At 41.8% G+C, this 26,313-nt stretch overlaps 4 protein-coding genes across 5 annotated transcripts in view; 2 read left to right on the top strand and 2 right to left on the bottom strand.

Annotated features, from left to right (window-relative positions):
- LOC107192912 (prohormone-1) overlaps nt 1-18,318 on the bottom strand; it is a 45,886-nt gene extending 27,568 nt beyond the window's left edge. The window contains exon 1 of the mRNA XM_015582268.1: nt 18,274-18,318. The gene's annotated coding sequence lies outside the window, so the exon portion shown is untranslated. The remainder of the gene's footprint in view (nt 1-18,273) is intronic.
- Nucleotides 1,594-20,288, top strand: LOC107192911. 2 transcript variants are annotated; one of them, XM_015582266.1, is made up of 3 exons: nt 1,594-1,737; nt 19,399-19,584; nt 19,996-20,288. In XM_015582266.1, exons 1-3 carry the CDS (start codon nt 1,594-1,596, stop codon nt 20,080-20,082), a joined length of 417 nt encoding a protein of 138 aa, XP_015437752.1. In that variant the 3' UTR covers nt 20,083-20,288. The 2 variants fall into 2 exon arrangements, with proteins under 2 accessions (XP_015437752.1, XP_015437751.1); XM_015582265.1 differs by having other exon boundaries at nt 19,399-19,590.
- Nucleotides 20,289-20,795: 507 nt separating this feature from the next.
- On the bottom strand, nt 20,796-23,248 carry LOC107192916 (tRNA (uracil-5-)-methyltransferase homolog A-like). The gene is made up of 8 exons (XM_015582272.1): nt 22,897-23,248; nt 22,679-22,831; nt 22,414-22,609; nt 22,209-22,336; nt 21,889-22,139; nt 21,583-21,817; nt 21,334-21,526; nt 20,796-21,264 (listed from the first exon to the last, which is right to left on the bottom strand). The coding sequence occupies exons 1-8, from the start codon at nt 23,188-23,190 to the stop codon at nt 21,014-21,016; spliced, it is 1,701 nt and encodes a 566-aa protein (XP_015437758.1). The 5' UTR covers nt 23,191-23,248; the 3' UTR covers nt 20,796-21,013.
- Nucleotides 23,249-23,706: 458 nt separating this feature from the next.
- LOC107192921 (uncharacterized protein F21D5.5) lies at nt 23,707-26,248 on the top strand. Its single transcript, XM_015582276.1, has 8 exons — nt 23,707-23,852; nt 23,945-24,453; nt 24,519-24,764; nt 24,832-24,900; nt 24,975-25,244; nt 25,314-25,595; nt 25,671-25,732; nt 25,802-26,248. The coding sequence occupies exons 1-8, from the start codon at nt 23,711-23,713 to the stop codon at nt 25,923-25,925; spliced, it is 1,704 nt and encodes a 567-aa protein (XP_015437762.1). The 5' UTR covers nt 23,707-23,710; the 3' UTR covers nt 25,926-26,248.
- The last annotated feature ends 65 nt before the right edge of the window (nt 26,249-26,313 follow it).

Raw genomic sequence — 26,313 nt, 5'->3', positions numbered from 1 at the left:
TAGACGTTCCCCCAACTTTAATTAGCGAATCCCGTCGCGGTGGAAGAAAGATTCTCTCGGGAATTGCAGCGAACTTTCGCCAACACCCCGATCTTGCTCGCCGTGGAAGTTTCCCTCGCTGAGCGTGCACTGCGTGCAACCGAAACGCGACGACCTACGTTTTCGCGAGAGTCTCGAGCGTAGACGATTGGGAATCAACGGTAATTAATAGAATGCGGATTGTATGCGTTTATAGCATACTCGATTATTGAAAATTCAGGATATTACAGAGTTTGTTAAACTACTGTAATAGAGATTTTATTTTATCTAGGACCTGATAGACCTGTTGATTCAAATGAAACAATTTCTGTTTATTTCTAGTTTCCGTAAATGAACCATTCATAGGATCGATATTTGCATACACATCTGCAGTCTACTAATCAATAGTTATGTATCATAGTAACATATCATTAATTGAGAATATATATAGTTTGTCATTTTTTTTGGAGATATCAAGGTCAACTTCATTTTTTAAAATGAAATCACCCTTTTTGAAACACCTAGAATGATAGTCCCTTTCATTATGAATTCCATGACTATAATCATCCAAGGTTATTCAAGAAAAAACGTATAAATAATTTTAAAAAATGAAAGTGACCTTGATACCTCTAAAAAAAAATGACGTAAATACAAAAATTTGTATAAGTTATTTTCAATCTTCTGTCCCCTGACTCTGTCAGAAAATGTCGAATGTCAAACGTGTTGCGTGACAGTAACTAACTTCGAAAGTTAGTAGTTCAGGAGATATTTCAATCTAAATGTCGCATCTATCCGGTTTTTCCTTGGTTCCGTTCCACAGTGCAACGGTGGCCATTTAACCGACATTTTATTTCATGTTTAATGTCATTGATAACTCTGAAGATATCAATAATAAAATGTCAAAAAAACAAAAAAAACAATTAAAATTCAAACATTTTAAATTTAGGATCCTCGTCTCGATGGATCCTGTCGCGTGGATCCACGCGGACGGAAAATACCCGGCCTGCGTGAGAGCAGTCGCAGCGCGCGCGGTTTCGCGAATGAGCGCCTGCGTAAAGCTGCGGCGGTATATAGGAGAGCGGTCGCCGCTCGAGGCGTCACATTGCGTCCTCGAACCACGTCCTTCGTCTTTCTGGACCGTATCCTGACGTGTGTGTGACCGGACGGACCCATAATCGTCACGGCGGATATCCTTGGTCCATCGACCAGCTCTAAAAACCGTCTGAACTCCAGCACCGTACACTCACACACACTCAGAAACACAAAAGAATCGACCACCTCGTGTTACCTTTATTCGAGATCGTATCTAGAGATCGGCAGTCAATTCGGCCATCACATCGGAGGGGATCTCTGGTTTCAGAAGAACGGAAGGGTGACAGGAAGACGTTCTTTCGTTCGCCACGAAGATCTGTACAGATATTCGAAGTGAACACTACGGAAGAACTTCTAGGACAGTTGAAGGACTCTCCTCCACAGGAAGCACACCTGGTATCACCTGGTGCTTGGGACCACGGATTCTGTAACACCTCGTCGACCCTGCGATTCTTTTCATTGTCTCTTCGTGGAAGTAGATCGATGGGTAACGGAGTGATCCCGTTGGTGGTGGTGGCCATGGTGCCGATCATCGCTGGCACGATCGGGCAACGCGCCCTCGGCAAGAGGAACGCTTCGCCCAGCCTCGACTATCCCGACTATTCGACCAAGTACGACGAGTATCCGGTGAGTAATTCGCAAACTCCTGTATTCCCCTCGATTCTCCTATCTGAACTATTGCTGAAACCTTCTTCGTACGTGAATAGCGAAAACCTTTCGTTTAAAAGCTCCCACAAACCAACGAAAAATATTCTCTAATATCATACAGCGATTGATTTTTTATAGATAAATTTTACCGGAAATTTTTCGCATTGGCGAAAATTCCATGGATTTTAAACTGTTGCGAATTTATTTGCTGCGAAATATTCGCTATCGTTGCGAATATATTGCCTTGGTTCGTGGGAGGTTCAACGTCGATTCGATGTTGCTGCGGTGTTTGAATCGGTATCGAAACACGGTGGGGGGGATGGTGTTACATTGCTGGACGGAATGAGAGTGTAAACGATCGAGGGGTGTCGTTTCGACGTATTTTTTCTTTATATTTGACACTTGGCCCAACTTCTATCTTGGCAACCCTCGAGATTCTCTCGTTCATCTTTCTAGGGTTTCCCGTGTCAGACGGTCTCTTGTTGTTTTCCTGGCGAAGGGAGAGAACGATGGAAACGAGCGATTTTCGGATGAAATGTTGCCTGGAAGACGTACAATACCTTGACCGCGTATTTGGCTGTCAAATATTTGAAAGAGATGGCATGCTTTAGGTTACCGTTCTGCCTTCGTCTGACATTCATTCCTTTTTATTACCTCCACTTCTGTGTTTCCTGGGCAACGAACACTTCTTTATCGCTACCACGAGTCGTTAGAAAAAGACAGGTTGGTGACCAAACTCTGTTTAATTTTTCACACGGCCTGACTATGGAAGACATTCAGAACGGGTAGTCTAGATATTATTTATTTATTTATTTACGGGGTAATTCGCATTAAAATGCAAGAGAAAAAAGAATGTAAACATGTTTATATAAAACCTAAATCGGACGAAAATTAAATGAAACATACAACTGGAAAATACAAAAGGGAGAAACAAAATGGTAATTACAAAGGGAAAAGCAAAATGGTAATTACAAAGAGGAAGGAAAAATGGTAATTACAAAGAGAAAAGCAAAATGGTAATTACAAGGCACTACCAACTTTGTATTTGAAAGACTGTGGATAGAGCCAATAAAAAAGTTAACATCCCTAAAGAAAGAATTCGCTATTTCACAAATTCGGTAAATAGGATCAAAGACAGCAAAGTTTAAGTTACATCTTTGTAACATTACACGTCTATGCCTAGAATGCTATCTAATATCGTTGTTTAATTATCGAACGTTTAAAAAATGGCCGAACAATGACGATTAAGAGTGTCGAAAGTATATATTCTTCACGTTGGTTTCAATTGTGCAAGAGATTTACACAGATAGTAACAAGCGTGAACTGCAACTCGATCTTCGTCTCGTTCTTCGCGTTCGAACTCCTTGGAATTCGAGTTCGATTTCTCCTTAATTACCTCGAGTTAACGGGAGACACGATGGCCAACTTCGACACTACGGTTTTCCTCCTGTTCTCCCGTGGTTCCACCAACCCGTCGAACCATCCGTGTCAATCGTTCGTGAATGGAGGGTTGACGACGGCGTCGCGTGATCGCGACTCGAGTTCAACAAGTAGGATCGCACGTTTCCGCGTGTTCGCGCATCTGTCAGAAGGGTCTTGTAAATTGGCTTCTTTCTCGACCAAAAAGATTAACGATCCCTACCTTACTGTCGCGTTCTGAGCAATTCCGAAATCGTTTGTTTCGATGGAACTGCTAGGTTGTAGAATGGTTATGGAACCAGGAAAATTAGTAATTTTCCTTGAATATTTCGAATTCTCTTCGGAGATTCCAAATTTTCTTCGGAGATTCCAAATTATCCTTGAAGATCACAAATTTTCGTCGGAGATTTCAAATTTTCTTCAAAGATTCCAAATTTTCTTCGATGACTCCAAATTTTCATTGAAATTCGTGGGATCCTGATTTCAGATGATCACAGTTATTTCCTCGATTAGGAATAGATACGTCGAGGATCGGTGCGTTGACCATGAGAATAATAGAATTCGGAATAATCCGAAGGGTGTTCGTTCGAGAAAGGACCACGGAAAACTTAATTACAATATTCTCGAGGCCTTCGTTAACAGCAGTCTCGATTGAAATCGTAATTAGTTACGGGCGTCTCGATTAAACAAGGCGTTCGTTGCTACGGATCGTCGAGTTCGAAACAACATCTTGAGTAACGATAACAATACCTAATTGGCACTCTTCAGCGAGCAATGGTATCTTTAAACTGCAACGGTGGCTGGAATCAAACGAAAGAAAGTACAAAGTAAAAACAGTGGGAAACGCTGCAGCAAAAACGAACGCGCAGAAATAGTAAAGGGCATAGCAGGATAAGGGGTCAAAAGTGCACGATTTGGACTTGTAATATACGATTCGATAGCTTGTAAAGAAATAACAGTCTCTGTCAAATGTGACAGTAATGGTGTTTTAGAATTATTTAAATTGAAATATCTCCTGAACTACTAACTTTTCGACATACATAGGTTAATACTTTTTTTATTGATTGATGTATTAAAAAATACCTCATTCCATTTAAACAAACAAAGTTGACCTTTATATGACCTTAACGCGTCCACTCACGAAAAAACTAATAACATCAGAATATGCTCCACTCGATACCAATCAAGCCTCCGCTGATACATTTTTTACACCGAGTAACAATAGCGAGAAAATCAAGATATCAAAATCGGGCGAGACCCCCTGTATACGCTACGGAATACCCAATCCGTTGGTCACGTTATTATTGCTTCGACTGTCTTTCGACGTTTATAGTACCAACCATGGAAATCTATCTCTTGTTCTTCTCGAGTTTCCTCCATTACGGGGTTTGCGGTTCGTTTCCTCGCGGACGACGCCAATTTCTTTCCCCGTGGATCAGTCTGGAGGGTAAACCGAGACCATCGTCGTCGTATTCCGTTTCTTTCGTCGTAATTCGAAATGACACAGAGAAAATCCTCTCCTGGTATCTCTGTTACAATTTCACGCGATGATAAAAAAAAAAAAGGGGGTGGGGGGAGGCATCGAACCAGGTGAGATTTCATCTGGATCGTTCTGCACGTTCCGAGATTGTCTTCTGTCGTATCTTTGGGACAGCCGTGTCTCGCCAAAGGGACAATCTCAGATGTGATTACTGTCATACAATTCTCTGGTGAAAAAGGAGTATCTACGAGGTTCGGTGAACCCTCTACCCCTTCCTCTCTGTCTGCTACCTTCACCGAACTATTCGCCGGTTGTCAGGCGCAAACCACGATTTAAGGTCCACGAGCTCCTCTGACATTCTTGCTCGAGCATTCAACGAGCTGCAACTGGGGGAGGGGCGAGTAATTAACTTTTTCTCGAAGCTATTCCTTAAACGTTCACTTCTCTTTCTCTCTCGTTGCGGGAAGTAATTAAGAATAAACCTACCACGACCGGTCAAACGACCGGTTTTGCCGTTCTAATTCATATCTCACCGAAGGGTTCGGTAAGTTTAGAGGTAATCAACAACGTAACTCGCTGGACACGTCTCGTGAAAAAATGAAAAATAAATACGGACATGGACGTGAAAATGTTCAATTGTCCCTGTGAACGGATTCATTTTTTCAGAACGTTTTTCTTTAGTCTACTTCGAACCCAATTAGTCGTTGAAAATTGAACAAGTTCTAACTGTTTAAATAAACAGGTGAACAGTGTTTTTCGTTAAAATTAGGGAAGATAATATTCGTATTCCTTTTTCATTTCTAATTGTAAATGTTCTATTGTTTGGGAAGTTCGTGCAATGAATGTTGTTCGAGGTGATGAAATTTTTCAAGTCTTTCTAGACGTCGTTACCTTATTTATCAACCCCTTGCCCTATATTTTACGCATTATTTCGGTTTTTTCACCAGCGACGTTCGATCAAGGGACGCAACCACTGTGGTCCAACGCCGTGATCGATCGATCCTGGCCCTCCGGATCAGTTTCGAATTAGAAAGTTATAATTGCCGCGAGAAGCAGAGTGGGTGGTAGCTGGATAATCGAAGGAGGACCGAGGATTTCGACGAGTATAATTGTCGTTATCGTAAAGCGTCGCCCGAGCCTTTCCGGAATCTGTTCAATTAATAACCCTCTGGACTCGACGGCTCGTTCCATCCTCCCCCGTTTCACCGAAACGAAAACCGTCTGTCTATCTGTCTGTCCATCTGTCTGTCCATCCAACTTTCGGAAAACGGACTGGTTTCCCACGACTTGTTAGCGAACCGTTGGCGTTAACTCGCAGAAACGCCTGGTCAGAGTCGGTTAATTAATAAATAAACTTCCGACTGTATTTAATCACGTCTCCATTTCATCGACGAAATAAGACCGCGACACGTTCCAACTACAACGCTAATTAGTCACCCGGTCCACTCGCGACACAAGGCTGAAGATTAATCGCCGTTTGATCGTGCCCTCGCGATCAGAGATGGGCAAATTCATTGTCTAGATGAAAAGTTTCGAATAACGAATTAAAGATGCAGAAGTACTTCGCCATTTTTAACGTGGAAATTTCCATTTTTATAATAAAATAACACATCCTCTTGAATTAATCGACATTTGATAAACAATCATTTAATCTCATTAACTGTTTAAAACTCAAAACTCCTTGGGTACTGAGGCATCTCACTATGTATTATTCGAATAAAATTCTGCCCAACTCTGCTCGCGATAAACCATCGTTTACCGAAAGGTGTTCTGTAATTAATAAAAATAAAAGTTATTGTGTAATTTATCGAATCTACTGAGAGCGTTGGGGGACAAAGAACGTGTAGATGGCAATGGAGGAACGTTGAAAGAAATCTTGATTTTTCGACCGTCGAACTTCCTATTCCTGCCACGTCGTCGCTTAAAATAACGTCTCGCTACTCGTACACCTTCATCCACCGCTACGTCCCCCTGTTTCTCGGTTTCGCCCAAAGGTCACCGCGAGCTCTTCATCCTCGTTAAGGAGTTAATAAGATCGTTCGTGGGGTCGTAGCCACCGTCTTTCTGTTACCATCAGTAGATCGCTTTACGAAATACTGTTTATGTATCAGCAGACGCTTTCGAAACGCGAAACTGACTTCTTCCCACGATTTTTATGGATCTGGGGAGGGGACACGAGTCAAGACAGACGCTGACATTTCCAGCGTCGAAGTCTCTGGGAAGGTGTCGCGTCGACTCGATCTCGACCTTTATTCCAGTGCCCACAATCCAGGGACTTGAACCGGTATGATTTTGATAACGGTATTATGACATGAAATTTACACCGAAACCGACATATTACCGCAAACTGAAATAAATACCGGTATTTTTTCAATTCCTATAACGGTAGATAGAATTTCAACCATTAAAACTACGACAGTAACTTCGCTAAACAAACACTAAGATACAGTAAAAAAATATTCTTCTTTTCCTCTGTTATTCGTATTTATTACCGAATAACCTTCTTTCCACATCATCAGCCGCCAAAACTAATTACATCCGACCAGTGAACCATACATTCTCCGTGAGCAAGATCGCCCAGCGAAAGGATAACGAAGTCTAAAGGGATCGAAGTAGGTATAGTTAAGTCGACTAACCGCGACGACTGCGTGTCCGTCGGAGAAATTAGGTTGGTGTCCGGTGGTCGGGCAATTCGTCCGGATTACGGAGCTTGTAATCAACCGAGGGTGACGACGACGGTGGGATCGCGAAAAAATAAAAAAGAAAGGATCGATACAGGCACTGTGTTAGATGTACGTCGACCGGATCCTCTCGTCGCCGGCTCCGAAGTTCGCGGCAATAGGTTTTATGCGTCGGCTAATAAAATACAAACGTTCGCCGACGCACGAGCTGGCTTTAATCATCGTTAAATCGACTCGTCGCGGCGACGGCGTATTATTTGCGGCCGAGGAAACGATGTATCCCGCCACGGTGCTACCCAAGATTAGTCTCGACCACGAGTTTGTCCGTCGACGACGCGACGACGACGACGTCGCGTATCAGTTTTCCTCGTTATTCCGTGGCAGACTCTCCACCCTATCTTTCCCCTCGTAAACGAGGATAAATAGCCGTATTGGTCGTTCTTTTGCCTTAACTAACAAGGGAAGGCATGGAAGTGTCCCCCTCCGATTTCGATGAAACTTCGTATGTCTGTTAATACAGTCAAAAATAAGGGATACGAATTTTTTTTTATCGGCTGATACGCGACTTTAAGGGGTGAAACCACATTATTTAGTAAACTATTCCTTCTAACTTCGCAAAGAAACTCAGGACACTTGGTCCAATTTTGAAAGAGTTGTTCTGTTTTAAAGGATGTACCAATACGTTTTTTTACCCACTGTATGTATTATCAATTTTAAGAACTTTATATTTTAATGAATCTAATTATGATAATATCTAATCATACTTTTCGTATAGTAACTTTAAGACCACTTGAGGTTTAAGGACCTTAAACCATTTAAGGCCTAAAAATTGTTGGACACTTCAGAAGTATGTACACTTCTTGCATCTCCCATTCAGATTTAGCAACCCTAATAAATAGAACAAAAATAAAATTCATTATATTACACCTTTAGTTATCGCTGGAATAGTCATTGCGGAAAAAAATGTAACATGAAGTAGAAATTTTGCAATGAAATTATAAAACCAGTCATTTTGACTGGTGTGGTAGTTCTAGTGTTAATAAGAACAATGCATATTTCGCCACCCCCGTTTTTCATTCACACGACAGTCCCATACCCTGAAACCGTCGAGATTCTTCGAGTATCCACGAGCAACAAGCGTCCACGCGCATAAATTCCCGTCCCAATTTCTACACCCCCGCGCCTTCCTTACTTCCGGTTCCGCAGTGGTGTCGCGAATCCACCCTCCATCTCCACGCTCGACGCGTATTTACGAGCAGCAACATCTGCCTCGTTCAGCCCGTGGATCCTCTTTAATCGCTCGTAAACGAACGTCCCTTGTCCCGTACCAGCGACAAAACTGTCAAACTTTTCGCCTCCCCTCGGTGAATTGCGAGACCAAAACCAAAAAGTTGCGTTTTCATGCGGTTTTCCACAGTATCGAAACGAACGCCCCTCTCAGTTCTGTTCGATCGACAATTTCAGTGGAGGATGGATATAAATATTATTCGAGTTCGTCGGCCTCGCGATCGTTTCGATTCCACGGCTGTCGGGGATATAAAAAAAGAATAGTATTCACTCGATCCCCGTGCAGCGAATATAATATTGAACTGAACAGCGGATGATAGAGCGAGGTAATGGAATTTCACTTTTTTCCCATACGTTCTGAAAATGTAGGAAATTATTTTAGAGCAGCGGACGCGACGGGATTTATTTCGACACGTTCACTGTGTCACAGTGGAAAAGGCCGTACATAGTCAGACACGCTTTTTATCTTGTTTCTTTTTTTTTTTTTTTTTTTTTTTTTTTTTTTTTTTTTTTTTTTTTTTTTTTTTTTTTTTAGTTATCGATCGTTGGAAATACGGACGTTTAGATGATATTGTTTTAAAATATACTAAAAAAATTTGTAACGATATTTAAATAATCCACCCTCCTTTGCAATGTGTAAGATAAACTAAATCGTGCCCAGTAAGAGGGTAATAATAAATAACAAACTCGCACAACTAAAAATCATCAAATTCTACTTCTACAAACGATTTATTTTTAATGTTACCCCTACTTGGGTGACGTAGCAAAGTGATAATTTTTCGCACCGATTTCTTTCGACGAAGAAAACGTTCTCCGTACGATTGAAAAACTTGCACTCGGTGAGAATTAATTTTCTTAACGAGGCATTTACCAAAGATTGACCAGTCGGCCAACTTCTTAAACAAGAAGAAGATGACTTCGACAAGTTTACGGAAGATCCTTCGCAGGAATAAAGTTTCATCGACAGGAGCCCGTGAAAGCGCGGCTAAGCTCGACGTTTTTTAAACGGTTCCACGAACAGAAGCAACTCGGAATTTTCACCTTTTTTCCTGAACAGAAACGTCCGACTACGGAAGGGAGAAAATAATTTCCAGGTTCGACGAGAACCGAAATAAAGAACTTGCGCGTAGGGCCGTACGGTATTAATACCAGGCAGTTACAAACCCTCCCGAAACAGTGATTTCGGGCTACTTCCGGTTTCCTCGGTCCCCCATTTCAATTTCCCCAGGCATGAAAAAATCACCCTCGACTTTCCCCACGTCGATTAGCCGAACGACACGGTCTAATCGTCCAATGAAACCTGTAATCGAGATCGTTCGCCGCCATTTTCCAGAAGGCCAATAAACGCCCATACATCGTTCGCGGCAACAAGTGGAGGATACAGAAGCAAACAAAAGAAAAATGGTACGGTCTCGATTTCAAAAATCGATTTACAGGGGCTGCTGAGTCTAGGGGAGACCAAGGCTAGTTGAGTAATTGCGTTAGTTGACTAACTTCCTTTAAATCTCCCTACTGTGAAGGGTAAAACAAATCAATTTTTTCTTTAATACATTTTCTGAAGGCTTAATATTTCAAAACCAAAAGGATTTCACCCGATTCGAAATAATAAGGAAGTTATTAGCCTTCAAATCGAAACTTTAAACGCGTTTTTCTTAAAACCACACTTTTGTAAAATTGGAATTTTGAAACTTGATAAACGGTTGACTTTTTTCGCGAAAATCGGCACTTTTTTGCAAGACTCCACCATTTTGTTATTTTTCAATATTTTTTATTCATTCTAGTACGGGCAATAGCAACGTTCGTACAGATCTTCCTCATATTTTAATTTGAGATGACGTAGCTGATATAATGGCAGTCATGGAGGCACCTTTTTTTAGACCTAGATTTATCACTTTAAAAACAACATAAAGTGTGTCTGGATACGTACAGCCTTTTTCACTGTAGCAGTCGATGTTTGTTAATATTTTTGCCGCCCTGACACAAGATGAGATCTACATCTGTAAATCCCCAGTTTCTCGATCCAAGAGCGACAGTAGATTCATCGTGTCGATCCACCGGCCATTCTCTTCCATATTCGTCAAAACGTAAACGATTCGGAATTCGTTAAAACGGAAAACGTCACGGATTTGCAGGACCGTTATCGACCGACGGTTCCCCTCTGACAGACGATAAATCGATTAATTTTAGCGTGTGACGTACAACGATGTCGCTAAAATTAGCAACCAAGAAATTTGCCGGAATCAGCGGTTTAACACGCGATTATTGTTCGACGATACGCGCTGCAAACGATCGAAGGATACCAACCGGTCGACAGATCGATGCCGAGGTATCGAAACGAATACGAAATCCGTTCTAACGCCGACGAATGCCAGCGTAATTGTCGCGTGCGTGTCCCGTCAGTGGGCGACGAGCATACATTATCTCGTGGATCACGGAAACACAGAATTCCCCAGTATTGATGGTACAATAGGGGAGGGGGTGATTCTACATGAGAAAATAAGTTGAAAATATTGAATAAATTTTTTTCATTTCAAGCTTTCTTTTCGAGAAAATCGACTTTGAAAATTAATCTAAAACGCGTGCATTTATCCATGGTTTTAAGTAGAAACGGAATTCAATGGACAGACACGATAGCCAAGTCCTATTCAATTGCACTTGTATCCAGCAGATTTTCAAATGCGATTATTTCGAAGACAAAGACTCTAGTGAAAAAAAAGTTTTTATATATTTTCGACTTATTTTATCATGTACCATCAGTACTGGGACATCCTGTATAACGTTCGGGATCGCGTGGGGGGAGGGCGGAATCATACGGAACACGCGGGTCTCGTTACGAACGGCGTCAGAGTGTTTTAACGTTGTTTAATCGCCCATTTATTGTGCGTCACAATTCACCCCACCATTCGTTTCGAATCGCTGCGTGAATGGGTCGAGCTGGGAACGAGGGATGTATCTATCTCCAGTTTCCTTTACTGGTGGAGAGAATCCACGAATGGAAGGGAAGAATTTTTATATTATTAATATTGGAAAGTACAACCTAGAAAAAAATATCTTCTGTGTCAGAATAATTGCTCCGTTGAAGTAAACAATTTTTTCTCTTACACATTTCCTCGTATCGTTCGAAATACCGGGGATATTTCAAGTGAAAATCTTAGGTGACTCAATCTGTATACAGAAATCGACGATGAATTTCGTTTCTAGTACCACCACAAGAGAATCTAAATGTTTAAGTGATCCTTTTGAATAACAAATCAAAATTATTTATGGCTCCTCTAAGGTGTGGAGCTTTTAATGGTCCCAGATTGTCCACCGATGACCATTCGAGGAATAGATCTCAGCGTCGCCACCGAAATCTGTGCTACCTTTTCAACACTGGTAACGGATCCACGTTTCCTGTTCCGCCTCGACGCGTCAGATCGAAACGAAACGGAACCACGATCGACGGGGTACGTCGAATGCGCGCAGTCACGATTCAATTACCGAGAAAATCAACGAGTGGAACCGTCCACGCATTTATGATTTAATTATCGATAAGGTGGCGATCCCCCCACTCCTGGAATAAAGCTCGGCGTGCATCAAAGTCTCGATGAAAGCATCGATTTTAATTAAATCGTTCTCGTCGCCGATCGATTCCCTAAACACACGCTGGAACCACGTCTCCTTTGTAACAGAGGGCTGAGGGTCCTCTTCATTGCCAGAGTTGCATGTAATCTCGTGTCTGTATGTGCGTATATGTATACATATATGTATATGTACGCATGTCATTTACGGTCCTCTTAGCGTCAAAGAAGCCTTCTATCTTTGTCTCGAGCGATTATCCTGAGCTCGAGTTTCCTTTTGGGAAACCGTTCTTTTTTATCGTAACGTAATACAGTGATTCCTCGATGAATGCGACAGGAACAACGACGTAATTCCCACCACTGGGAGGCTACCCTTCTGGGACCAATTAAAATAGATTAAATAGAAACTAAGCAGAGGGTCAGCTTCGTGGAAAAAATTAATTTATGAAGGGATGAAAACCTTTTTGTCGCACTCATCGGGGCATTACTGTATTCATTCGTATATGTACACTCATCAGAGTTGGGCAGAATTTTATTCGAATAATAGATAGTGAAAAGCAGCAGTATCTAAGGTCGTGTTCTTGAGCATTGAACAGTTAATTAGATTAAATAATTCTTTGCCAAATGCCCCCTTTGCAAAGTTTTTTCTGTTCAGCGTCTTCGGATAAACTATCTCTGGTATCAAAATTCCCAAATGTCATTGTGCGTGTATTCTTTGAATCTTAAAAAAATTAGATTAAATATAAAGAAAATCAAATAACTTTTAATCAAATATAAAGACAAAAACAAATAAAATAATCTTCTCAGCACCCGCCAGTGGGTGGTAGCGCCCACTTTGGGAACCTATGATCTAGATAATAAATTTTCCCATCCCTCATGAGCAACCTCAGCTTCCGCTAGGTGAAAAACTATGGCCTTCTGTCATTTGGAAAATTTATTTCAAGTACGGAAATAAATGTTAAACAGAATGTTAATTTACCATGGATTTTAATAGGGTCCTTTTCCTACTCCCGTTTTTTCTACTCCTTTTGGTATCCGTCGACGTTGAATCACCGCGACGCTACGTCCTCGCGACGATCCACGCACGATCGTTTTCGACGGGAAAAGAGACAAACGATGAAATATCCGCGTGACACCTCGACTGTATTTCGCCTCGATGAATGCCGCAATTAAACGCGACCTTGATTACCACCGATGCCCTTATTTTACCATCGGCGTGGCGGCCCCGCTTTTCCCTCTTCTCGTCGACGCGCGGCTCGATGCGATTACGGGGGAACCGGGACGGCCTTTCGGAATTCAAAAGGACGCCCGTTCGCGGACTCGATCCGTGACGAATATAAAGCATCACACAGGTATACACAAACGCACACGCACAGTTGCACGATGACTCGATCGAGTCGAGAACGGTTGAGGACATAGGCGTAGCCAGTTTATCAGTTAAGGGGGTGCAAAAATATTAACGCATCGACTGCCACAGTGAAAAAGGCTGCACGTAGTCGGACACGCTTAATTTTGTTTTTAAAGTCATAAATCGTTGAAATTGTATGCATTTTGTTAATAGAAGCTGTTGGTCGTGGTTCAAATTATACTGCAATATTAAATATTACACAAAAATTTTGTAATTCTTCCAAGGGGGGCGAAAATATTAACGCATCGACTGCCACAGTGAAAAAGGCTGTACGTAGCCAGACATACGTTACTTTCTTTTTTTAAAGTCATAAATCGTTGAAAAACGTATGCGTTTTGTTAATAGAGGCTGTTGGTCGTGTTTCAAATATTACGTAAAAATTTTGTGACTCTGGGAAGAGGGGGGGGGGCGGGCAATATCTAATTGTTTTCTTGTATGGTGGAACAAAAAGCTATTTTTTGCCATCCCTGCCCTCCCTTGGTTACGCCCATGGTCGGGTGTGGATGCGTGTTAATGTTCAATTCGTGCGATTCGACGCGTTCCGCGAATTCCACCGGAGTTCTGAGGGCTCCAGGCGGGTTCCTGTGGCCTGACGATCGATCCACGCCGATTTTCGAAGATCTTGTTCCTCTGAGGACCCCATATAATACAGACTGTTTCACAAGAGCGTTAATTGTTTTTTTATTTGTAAATTTTTTTCCATTTAAGTATTTTCAAGTACTTTAAAATATTAATCGTTCAAATTAAATTTGTAAAATCGCTAACATGGGGCCCCAGATGGATACACCAAACACGGAAGCTACCTTAAGTAGATATTGAACAAAAATAAAATATGCGAAAAATATTCATGAGATTCGTCGGACCTTGTTTCACAACTTAAGGGTTAGAATTCTCACAAAACTGCACTTATAAATTGTACACTGTCACAGGCTAGACCCGAACGATCGTACCTACAAGAAATTAATTATCAAATCATCCTGGGTGGATTTTCCTTAAATTCACAAACGCAAGACTCAGTTCACAAATCACATATCGTCCTCTACGAACACTCGCCTTTTCTCCATTTCTCCTGCCTGTGCCAAAGGATTCTTCCTCTAAATAAATCAGTACACACCGTGAACCTCATGAAACAGGTGTAGAGAAGTGAAATTCGATAAAATTGCCCAGGAATAAACGATGACACAATCCCCCCTGGCCAAGAACCGTCGCTAGGTATTTCACCGGAAATCACTTTGCCCAAGATCCTCGCCACGAGATCCATCCGGGGATGGCGCGACGGTTAACGTCGTGTAATCTCGAATTTTCCCTGATCGAAAGTTGTATCCTTTTCACGTCAAGCCGTCCACCCCCGGCCGAGAATAGGAGTCATCCATTTTCGGGTGACGCGATGCGTCAAGCGATGCCGCGTGATTTGACGGCGACCACGCTCGGGATAAAAGATCGAGAGACGATCCTTCTGCCTCGCCTGGCGAATAGGCCGGTTATTTGTGGGGAACGCCTCGAGAATCGAACGAAAACGTCGACTGGTCGAGAAAAACAAGACGATTTAGCGAATTCCAGGGAATTATTTAACACGTTGACTGTCAAATACGGGATAACTCACAATTAAAACATTGCAAAGAGGCTGGATTATTTAAATAATTTTACAAAATTTTTGCGTATAATTAAGATCCCAGTATAAGTTTTGTTAATAGAGGCTGTTGGTCGTGTTTCAAATTATACTGCAATATTAAATACTATGCAAAAATTTTGTAACTCTGGGAAAGGAGAGTGGGGGGGAGGGGCAAATTCAATTTTTTTTTCTCGCAGGGTGGGGCAAATGTTTTTCCCCTTGAGCCCACCCCTGGCTACGCCCATGGTAAACCGTGTATGAAAATTCCAATCCAACTGGATAGTAATTTGTTGGGTGTAAAATGTGGTTGATAATTTGTCGGAACTCGTATAGAACGACATACAACATCACTGTGATCGTACGGACACTAATCATCCGATGCTGGGGAAATTGTTCTCGGTAACCAAGACGTCTTCCTGTTCCAAAGACGACAAGATCTCATTCTCTAAATCCCTTTCTTAAATCCAGAATCGTGACAAATTTAAAACCTCAGCGACGTAATAAATCCCACGGCTTGCCGTTGGATTTCTCGGCTGCACAACCGTTCCGCGAAGAGAGCCGTGACACCTGTCTGGTCGGATCAGTTCCAGCCTCGATCGTTCCTAATTCCTCCCGAGCGATTCACCCGTCCCGTCTTAACGTTCTTTCTTTAATTGCTTCCGAGTTCCCGCCACGCTCTCGCTAATTCCTACAACGAGTATTTTTTTTAATTACTCGCGACTTGCCCCACCGAGACACTTTTTGCGTCGATCGCCAACGGTCGCAACGATGACAGCTTCGCCTCCGTATACAGTCCGATCTGTCCGACGACGTTCGAAGGAAATTAACTTTCGTTCTTTGTTTTGCGGGTGATACCGTCTACGGAAGTCGCGAGACACACGAATGTATAGAGGAATTGATTAATACTATTTTTGGAGAAGTAGTTTATATAGAGATTTTGTATCTAGAGGTGGTCTGTACAGAAATAGTCTATCTAGAGGTGGTTTATCTAGATATTGTGTATCTAGAGGTGGTCTGTACAGAAATAGTCTATCTAGAGGTGGTTTATCTAGATATTGTGTATCTAGAGGTGGTCTATACAGAACTAGTCTATCTAGAGGTGGTCTGTCTAGACGTGAGTCTATCCAGAGGTGTTCTATAGAGGTTAATATCTAGAGATGGTCTATCTAGAGGTAGTCTACCCAAAGGTGGTCTATCCAAAGGTAGTCCATCTAGAGGTTGGTATCTAGAGATGGTCTCTCCAAAGGTAGTATATCTAGAGGTCGTCCAACAAGAAGTGGTCTAAACAGCTTTAAACAAGTTATACCCAACCTTCCAGAAATTACAGAATAGTCGGCTATACAAGTACAATTAACACCGCTCAACAATAACCATACTAATGATCACCATTAACCTTAAACTATGCAACAAATAAACGGATGAAACACGTGTGAAATGACGAGCCTTCCATCCAAAGAACAATGGAACACGACCAACAAACCCGAGCCAATGGTCTTTCGGTTGATATCGAACTACATCTCTCCCATGCGTTTGATCGGATGTCTTTGACGGAAACCCTCATTAATGGACGACAATAACGGTTCGGATGGTAAAACGAAGCCAATATTCCGTGGCGAAACTTCCTCTTTAATCGAGTCCACCTATGTACCACATTATCCGACGTAAACACGAAGGTTTCCGGTTCCGGGGTCGCCGTGTGGGCTGTTCTACCCGCGTGGCGAACACACCCGAGACCGAAATCAACCGTGAAAACTAATAACGGTTTCGCGACGGATCGAATGGCCGTGTCGCACGGGGGCAGCTCTGGTTTTATCGACAATCATCTCCTTTACGTTTCTCCCGCGAATGGGCCAATAACCCGTCCACGGGACCGCCCCGGTCGTGTGGTTCCCGGCGGGTCGCCGGAAGAAATAAAAGCCCGGAAAACCCTTTGGGAAATAGCTCGGAAACGAATATCGCGCGGAAATACCATGTGTATGTTTACGTCTGTTTGCCCAAGGTCCCTTTTTTTTTCCCTGGGAAATCAAAGTTTATCATCGCGAATCGAAGTTATTCCCCACGAAATTGATCCCCGAACTGTCCAAAGCGGGAAAACAAACTCTGTCAGCTTCTGTCGGTTCTAGGACGGTTTCTTCGATCGAGAAACGGCGTGAATAATAGGCAGGAGTAAATTGCCGAACGAATTTCAACCACCGTACGGGTAATCAACGCGATAATTAGATCGACACGGAGTTCCCGAAACTTTCCGGATGCCTCGAGCGGGCCGGATAATCGTGTGGAACACACCCCAGTAAACGTTCGATCATCCGTGAGAGTAACTTCGATGTCCTCGGAAAATTTCCGGGCGTTTCTAGCTGCTTTCTCGGCTGACTGTTTTTCTAGTAGAGGGAAATACCGGCAAGTTTCTTCGCGAAAAACTGTCATTTTCACAGTGGACGAAATTTCTATAATAATATTACTATTTTTAATTTACAGAATGTTAAGTAATAGTACGATTAATGGATAGGTTAGTAATAATGACGGAAAGATAGAAAATCGGAAAGAATCCCAAGAACTGAAAAACCGACTTTTTTTCATAGTAAATCATAATGCTCTTATAGAAACTTCGCCCGCTGTATCTGACCAGATTATTTAGCAAAATGACAATTTTTAAATTGACATAAATGTATCACGAAAATATGATAGAAAGTAATGATATGAAAAATATCTAAATAGAAGTTGCATAGAAGTTCTGACAACTAATTTGTTTGTTCAGAAGTCTGCTAATGAATGTGCGTTTCACTGTATGTTTCTGACGGTTTCGTGAGAATATTCGAATATGTGGGAGTTGAATACAGTGTGGGAGTGGAATTTATAGAGGGAGTTGTGGAAAACGTTTGCGTTAATTAATGATAATTAAAATAAACACGAAAAGGGGAACGTGTCTGGTATCATTTGCACTAATGATTTTTGTCGTTTCTACTTTAATTGCTTCTGCAATCTGCACCATTCACATGTATTTGCGTTAATTGACGTATTTTTTCCAACAATCGATTACGTGGCTTGATAAACAGATTGATTTGACTCACCCGTGCTGAATTCTGCTCCGTTGCGCGTGGACGCAGCCTCCAGTGTCGCGATCTGCAACAAAGAAATTTTTTTCCTCGGTTAATCAAATCAGTCTCGCGACAATACCAGCAAACTCGCGAGAAACGTTATTGTATTCCCTAGATTGCACAGAAGAAATCAACGTCAAGGGGAAAACAGATTAACCTCCGACAAGTCTGAAATGAATTATGAAATCCTTTCTTAGTTGAACGACGAATACTCAGTTGCATCGCGGGCTATGATTTATCGCAGGCAACGGAAGTGATTTATTCTTCCTTTCTGCATTTCAATATCAACCGTAACAACAACGTAACAATAATTTTATGCTTCGTATTTCCCTTCGAACTACTTGGACTATTCCCATATAACACATGACGCCTTAATGGCGTCTTTAAGCCATGTGCTATCTGGGATCGTACAAAGTGAAGGAATAATTAGGAATAATGAATAAATTAATGATTGTTCCTGCTGATTTTTAAAAACATAAATAGTACTGTAATTCATTGTAGAATCATATTAAATACATTTTTCTGTTAAAGATCAAGGACTTACGATCGCAGTGATCAAATTCGCTCAAGATAAAAAAAAAATCGTAATCATAGTCGTGAATGAAATTAAATCACGACCGTGATCGTGATTCGTCGATCACTGTGATAAATCACCGTCAGTGATTTTGCACACCGTCTCGAATCAAGATCATCCGATCTGGATTGTTCGTTCGAACAGTACCAGGCGGGAAATTCGAGCGAGACGAACGAGGGCCTCGGTCGGTACAGAACAAGGGCAGTTAAAAAATTCGCGGCAATTATCCTGCGGTCTAATTAATTTTAATTAGCGTGAACATTAAATGTCCGGCCACACATACCAGTCGGGAAATACCGACGGAAACGAGCAAGATAATAAACGGGACCGCCGGGGGCGCGTGTATTACACTCCACGCCGCTTGATGCCATTCAATCAATTATCCCGCAAATCCTTGCATACGGTGTAATCACACCACTGCCCCCGTTGGACGTAATACCGCGGCCCTGTGTGTTTTTGCCGCCTTGGACGGTCATTTCTGATCCGTTTCGAAGCGAAATGAAATTTTCCATTCCGTTGCGCAGGTGGTGGTGCCGAAGAGGGCGGCCCTATTGTTCGACCAGCTGATGGTCGCGTTGCAGAAGGTGGTCGACAACCAGAATCGAGGCCCCGGCGAATTCGGGGCCAGTAGACCGTACACGAGATCCTCCGGGTCCCATCCACCGGCGGTGGACACGCAGCAGATCGTTGCCTCGGGGGACGAGCAAACGGTGAAGGTCTTATCGCGAATAACTACACCAAGCTTCCCTGTTTATACATATTCAGGGTAAACGTCCCAATTACTGCCCAGTATCCCTAATACCGCGACTTTATTTATTTTAATTAATAATAATAATGTATGTTTCTTTTGCGGGGAATCCCTTTTGTTACCAGAGAAGATACAGAATATACGGTACCCAGATAGCACACAGACGGCTTAAGACCGCTTAATGAAAACTTAAAGATGCCTCAGACCTGAAATAGCCGTAAAATGGGCGTCCTCAAGGCGTCATACAATCGTACGGTGGCAGTAATTAGGACATCTATCCAAGTTTCATGTTCGATACAGACGCGTCAGGAGCAACAATCGATTCCGATCGAACACGGAAATGTGATTGTAACGATCGATTATTCTCTTCCAGATGGACCTCCAACGACGCGGCCAGTCGAAAGGACGGGTCTACTGGCGGTGCTACTTCAACGCCGTGACGTGCTTCAAGAGAAAGTGATAATGTGACATGGCCGTGACCAGTCTCCGCCTCGACAACACTTCACGACACCAGACAGTTACCACGAACGAATAATAAATCGCGAAACCATTTAAAACTAGGCCCTAAATACATCGAGATAACGCTAACGACGATGATCCTGCCCCGTTTTTCCTCGCGAGTCGAGAACCCCAAGAAACCCCTTGTCCAACCCCCAGCTGCTTCTATCCCCTATTACGAGGGCACCATCTACGAAACACTGTGTCAACTGTTCTTGTCTTTCTCTCTCTCTTTCACTCTCTGGCTTATATAAAACGATCGGCATGCTAGAATCGATTAAACGTACCTACTCAAAAGCGTACCAAGCAAGACGAAAACGAAATTTTTGCTGCTTCAATTGGTATTTTATAAATTTCAAGCGATCCTCTGACCCGCGCCCGACAAACACCATAATCCTTGATCGATTCCCCCATTCATTCTTTCCCGGAGTATTCGATAAAGTTACTGATTGCAGGTAAGTTGGTCGGGGAGACGTTCTCGTTTCCGTGGGTTCTCCCCCGAATCATTCCCTAAATCCCCCCCAAAGTTCTCCGGAAACAACGCGCGATCGATGTCCACTCAGACACACACATACACACACATGCTGGTCTCTTGGTATTATTATAACGAATAAAGTGGTTATTCAGATTACACGATTGTGTACGAAGGACGGTGCTTTTATTCGAGTCGATCGTCGGGGTCCAACGAGTACAACAAATAAAAGGCTGCTGTTCGAGAACTCGCGACTTCCAGGCCCTTTCGAGAACTTGTAGCTGCGCTCTTCCAATCAGCATTCGTAACACGATATTCTTATGATTATAAAAAAAAAACGAGGAATCGGTACTTCTTGTACCACTTGTTTGATGGCAATTTCCGAATTCCATATACGATAAATCTATCAGAGCCTGCGGTACTAACTGGATTCGCGCTCTTTCATCGCCACGGACAGCCTTTCCAGGCACAACAGCAATTCGCAGTGCTTCGTGTGCGGGAACATATCAACGGCAACAGCCTTGACAGGCACCAAAGGTTCGCCGACGTATTGCTTCGATGGAGGTCTGGCCAGATCGACCAGATTCCTCGCGGCAGCTTTCGGATCGCAGGACACGTAGACCAGCCTAGACAATTTTCTCGCTTTCCGTAGAGTCAACAGAGCTCGATGATCTGGAATATTTCAGAGTATAGATTGACGATTCTCGCTTCGAGACGATTTTGCTTGAAACGTTGTCTTACGAAGTCCAGCTCGAGGAGGATCCACGACAGCGACGATGTCTTGTTTCGTGGCTCTACGAATCACCGGGTACAAGATATCCTCTGCTTTCCCGACGAAAAACTCGCAGTTTGTCACGTTGTTCGCGACCGCGTTCTCCCTCGCATCTTTGATTGCGTCCTCCACCAGCTCCAAACCGAACACCTCGCCGCAGTGCTAAAAAAATTCGCGTTTTATTTCATGTTTCGGTTGCTACGGAAGAATCGTCATACCTTGGAGAACACAAGACCGATCGTTCCTGTGCCGCAACAGATGTCGAGTAACGCAGTGTCCGAGCTAGGTTTCGCCAAATCGATCGCTGCTTTGTAAAGCACTTCGGCGCCCAACGTGTTCACTTGGAAGAACGCCTGCGGAGACACACGGAACTTCATGCCTAGCAGAGTCTCCTCTATGTACTTCGAGCCGGCGATGTGAGAAATGTTGTCACCGGTCTCCCCGTCGACGCTTCTGAATGGAGAATATGGAGACAGATAGATTCGAAGCCTCCTTCACGCCTGAATTTCATTTTTCTTTATTACTTTTTATTCATCACTTGGAAATGTAAGGATGTGACGCCTGCTTCCGCGCCATTTCCAGTTTCGAAAAAGTCCTTCAATTGCGACTTCAATTCCTCCAATTTGTCCGAGGGTAAATCTTGAGGATGGATCCCAACCATTACCATCAGATCCCCGGAAAGCGTAGCTCTGGCGGTAACTTGCCGCCAGTGACCGCTGTGATCGACCGGTTGGAACGGTTTCAGATCGGAATTCCGAATGAATTCTTCCAGTACCTGAAATGTTCTTATGCAAAAGCTAATCTATGACAGGAAACGAGCAGAAAGGACTTCTGTGGTACTCACTTTGACCACGGTTTTCATTTTACTAGGAATGTGACAGAGATCGTCTATCGGACCAACCGCTGTAGAACCAGCGGCGTAACTGGACAGCCTGAATCCTATTACAGCTTTGTCTTCGTTATTGCTTCTACCTGTATCATGATAATGTTTCGTTCGTTTACATTCTTTGAACTTATTATCGAAACAAGCAAATTCATTGGGAAATTACCAACTGTGAATTCACACTTGTTTCTGTATTCCGTGGTCTTCTCTGTGCTAAGAATTGGAAGGAGTTCACAAGGTATTCCTTGATACTTGTCCTTCTGGTAATTCAACCAATCTAGCAGATCACCTTTACTCTCTCTTAACATTTGCTTGCAAATATTGGTCAGAATAGATTTCATTTCCTTTTGCTTCAGCTCCAACTAAAAGCACGGTACAATGTTCTTATCCTTTATATTCCTGTTTGTACGAATTATGGACGCTTGTCTTACTTGATCGGGATAAGGTGTATTCCACAGAGGTATGGTAGTGGATTTAACTTTATCTTCGATAGAAATATGTTCATTGTCATCTGTTTTCAAACGCTTGTTTGCATTTTCCTCTAATTTTCGCTTTACAAATGGATCCGGGGCTGGTTTAGCAATCTATGGTCCAGAGGATGAAAGGTTTTATTATTATAGATTACTAAGAGCTGAAGAGGGAGGTATACCTGGGCAGTAAGTTTAGAGTTTTTCCATAGAGTTCCATTCAATTTTTCTATAGCCTTCTGGCGGTTCTCTTCGCTTCTGAAAGACACATAGAGCCAGCCACTGCCCTTTCTTGGTGGCTTCACCTTGCATGTCTGCAGCTCAAGCTTCTCGTTCAGAAGCTTTTTGAATTCACCTATCCCATAATATTTTGGTAAACCGCGGATCTCAATTTTGTACTTCTCTGACGTGAAATCGTCTCTGTCGAGGTACGCGTAGGGATTCTTCTCCGCCTCCGTGGATTCATTGGAAGTCATTCTTTCGGAATTTTATTTCAACTGTAGACTACACGATTCACTTATAAAACCATGCTAGACTTTGCTAATAAAGGAATATACTCTGATTGAGTTCACGTGTTTTTGTATCTCTCTATCAAAACACCACGTGTTATATTGTTGCGTCGGGTTAGGTTCGGGAATCGGTCCCAACCTGCCTTGCACCCATGCAATTGCTGCAAAAATGCTAAGAAATTTTGCAAGCTGAAAATAATCGACGAATCTAACATACAACAAATCTGATAATAGCATTCCGTTGTAACGCCGATGTGTATAAATGAAGGTACATACGAATAATGGGAATTTCGATTTCTTTATGAAAACTTTGACTGTTTTTTACGGACCGTAAAACGATATACTATTCTCAGAGAACATTTATTTAAATTTGACGTTTATTTAAATGTATAATGATATTTATTACCAAACTCTATTCATAAAGCTTTGTAGTAATATTTTTTTTTTTTGTTTTATAGAAACGTCATTACTTTTTATGTAACTTGCAATGGCTCAACAAGCAAAAAGTTGTTACTTAAAGAGCAATGATAAGGCATTAGTGACAGTATACTTGCCACATCAGAAACCAGTCATTATAGGACGTTGTCCAGAGACAAACATTACAGATACTCAGTGCTCTAGACAACAAGGTTAATTTTTCAACGCTTATTCGTATAAGATAATCAACCAATATATTTTATATACATTCTGCGTACTATGTAATTCTGTTTATTCTTTGTAGTGCAATTGTGTGCAGATTACCAAGAGTACAAAGTCTTTATTCAGCAGCTTGGCAAGAGACCTTGTGGGTTCAATGGCTTCAAGACACGTAAAGATGTTAAGTTCATAGGGAATCATGAAGACTGTTTAGAAATTTTATACGGTAAACATACCTATCAAATTGAATTCAATCCTCCTCCCCCGAAAACCTTCCTACCTGAGAAAAGACCTAGAGATACAAATGTAAGCACAGAAGATGAATATTCTTGCAAAGTAGCAAAAGTCGCAGAAAATAATGTAAAGCATAGTAGTCCTAAGAAAGAAGAGCAAGAGGAAGAAACAAAGAAAGGAAAAAACCAAACAAAAAGTCCTGAGGGCATTTTGAAATTCCTAAAAAAAGGTGACATGAGTTCAGGTCAGTCAGAACAAAAAGGTACCTCAATAAATTTAGATGAACACAGTTCATGGGAAAGTAAAGATAGTGGAGCATTGTTAATGTATACAACACAAGGTGTAGAAGGTCGCTCGAAGGTAGATAAGGGAAAATTGTACTTGAAAAATTTGTGCAAGGATTAATGGAATGCATTTACTTTTAGATAGCTGCATACGATATGGATGGAACACTGATAACAACACGTTCTGGCTTGGTGTTTCCAAAAGATTATGATGACTGGCAGCTCATATATCCTGAGGTGTCAGGGAAATTAAAAAAACTCCATGGTAGTGGCTATAAAATAGTAATTTTCACTAATCAAGGAAGTCTTGGATCTGGAAAGCTGAGCGCTAAGTTATTCAAAAATAAAATAAAACATGTAGCACAACGAATTGGTGTGCCAATGCAGGTATACTTTCTACTTTCAATAGACTACAGCACAGAAAATTGTTTTGTACATATTAATTTGTCCATAGATTTTTATAGCTACTGGAAGTAGCATTTATAGGAAGCCAGCGATTGGTATGTGGCAGAAATTGGTAGAAGTAGGTATCCAAGTATTTTACGAACTACTTTCTATATTTAGAAAGAAACCGACACCAAAAACTTTCTGTTGAAGAACAACGATTCCGTATCTATCGACGAAGACAGTTCATTTTACGTCGGAGATGCAGCAGGACGACCTAAAAATTGGGCTCCAAAAAAGAAGAAAGATCACTCACTGGCCGATAGATTGTTAGCTCTGAATTTAGGCTTGAAATTTTATACCCCAGAAGAACACTTCCTTGGACACAAAGAAGCACCTTATGTATTGCCCACGTTTAATCCAAAGAACTTGCCGACAGTTGATATAAGCATAGGAGCTAACGTGACTTCAAGTATTCAAGAGGTACTCAAAATAGCGCCAATCGATATAGGATTTATAAATCTGCCGCGATTAACTGGGTTACATTTTTAGATAGTTCTGATGGTGGGATGTCCAGCTTCTGGCAAGTCTCATTTTGTCAAGAATCATCTAAAACACTATGGATATGTGAACAGAGATACTCTTAGAAGCTGGCAGAAATGCATCAGTGTAATGGAGGAACATCTAGCTGAAAAGAAGAGCGTGGTCGTGGATAATACTAATCCAGACCCTTCATCTAGAAAACGCTACATAGAAGTGGCAAAGAAACATGGGGTTCCTGTGCGTTGTTTCGTCATGACGACGACCTTTGAACATGCCAAACACAACAACAAGGTAACTGAACGCCAATTGTTAAACATATGTAGTAGTAACTGTGAAGCAAATTGTTTATCAAATTCTGTGTTTCAGTTTCGAGAATTAACGGATCCTAGTCATGTTAAAATTACCGAAGTGATTATTAACTCTTTCCTGTAAGTAGTACAAACCTGTACAACTCATTGTACCTCATTATGAATTCAATTCGATATGTATTTTTCCAGGAAGAATTATCAACCCCCAAGCCTAGACGAAGGTTTTACGGAAATCGTACAAATTAACTTCGTGGCAACGTTTGAGAATGATGAACACCGGCGATTTTATGAAATGTATTTGCTCGAACATTAAGAATGCTTGTCTTTTAAGTATAAGAACGTGATATATACATGTTTAAATTTAGCCGAGAATCTCTTATACAATATTTATTTCACAGCGATAGACGTAGTTCGACAAGAGAAGCTAGTCTTCATTCGAACTTTATTTAAAAGATATTGTAATGATGGTAACTTTTTAATCAAAAAAATTATGCGAAACGACTATTTACTTATTTCCTTTCATATTTGGAATTAGAAGAACATATGGCCACCCTCAATCCGGCAACTTATAATTTATAATACGTATTCTTTGTTACGCTTAATTGTACAAGTAGTAGCACAAGGTAATTAAAGACCCCCCTCCATCCACGTGCTTGTAACCTATTTTAAATCCTGGGAAACGTAACCTCCTTGAAACCGCA

This window comes from Dufourea novaeangliae, unplaced genomic scaffold (genome assembly GCF_001272555.1).
Source record: "Dufourea novaeangliae isolate 0120121106 unplaced genomic scaffold, ASM127255v1 scaffold439, whole genome shotgun sequence".
NCBI classification, from domain to species: domain Eukaryota; kingdom Metazoa; phylum Arthropoda; class Insecta; order Hymenoptera; family Halictidae; genus Dufourea; species Dufourea novaeangliae.
This window is presented reverse-complemented; position numbering and strand designations above follow the sequence as displayed.

Bases quoted from the DNA above. Each gene is read 5' to 3' on its own strand.
- LOC107192911 (XM_015582265.1), top strand. From the start codon at position 1,594: ATGGGTAACGGAGTGATCCCGTTGGTGGTGGTGGCCATGGTGCCGATC. The intron at 1,738-19,398 runs GTGAGTAATTCG...TCCGTTGCGCAG, and splicing joins CCAAGTACGACGAGTATCCG to GTGGTGGTGCCGAAGAGGGC. The intron at 19,591-19,995 runs GTCTTATCGCGA...ATTCTCTTCCAG, and splicing joins GGGACGAGCAAACGGTGAAG to ATGGACCTCCAACGACGCGG.
- LOC107192916 (XM_015582272.1), bottom strand. From the start codon at position 23,190: ATGACTTCCAATGAATCCACGGAGGCGGAGAAGAATCCCTACGCGTAC. The intron at 22,832-22,896 runs GTATACCTCCCT...TCTGGACCATAG, and splicing joins ACTCTAAACTTACTGCCCAG to ATTGCTAAACCAGCCCCGGA. The intron at 21,527-21,582 runs GTATGACGATTC...GAATTTTTTTAG, and splicing joins TCGGTCTTGTGTTCTCCAAG to CACTGCGGCGAGGTGTTCGG.
- LOC107192921 (XM_015582276.1), top strand. From the start codon at position 23,711: ATGGCTCAACAAGCAAAAAGTTGTTACTTAAAGAGCAATGATAAGGCA. The intron at 24,901-24,974 runs GTAGGTATCCAA...TTTCTGTTGAAG, and splicing joins TGTGGCAGAAATTGGTAGAA to AACAACGATTCCGTATCTAT. The intron at 25,245-25,313 runs GTACTCAAAATA...TTACATTTTTAG, and splicing joins TGACTTCAAGTATTCAAGAG to ATAGTTCTGATGGTGGGATG.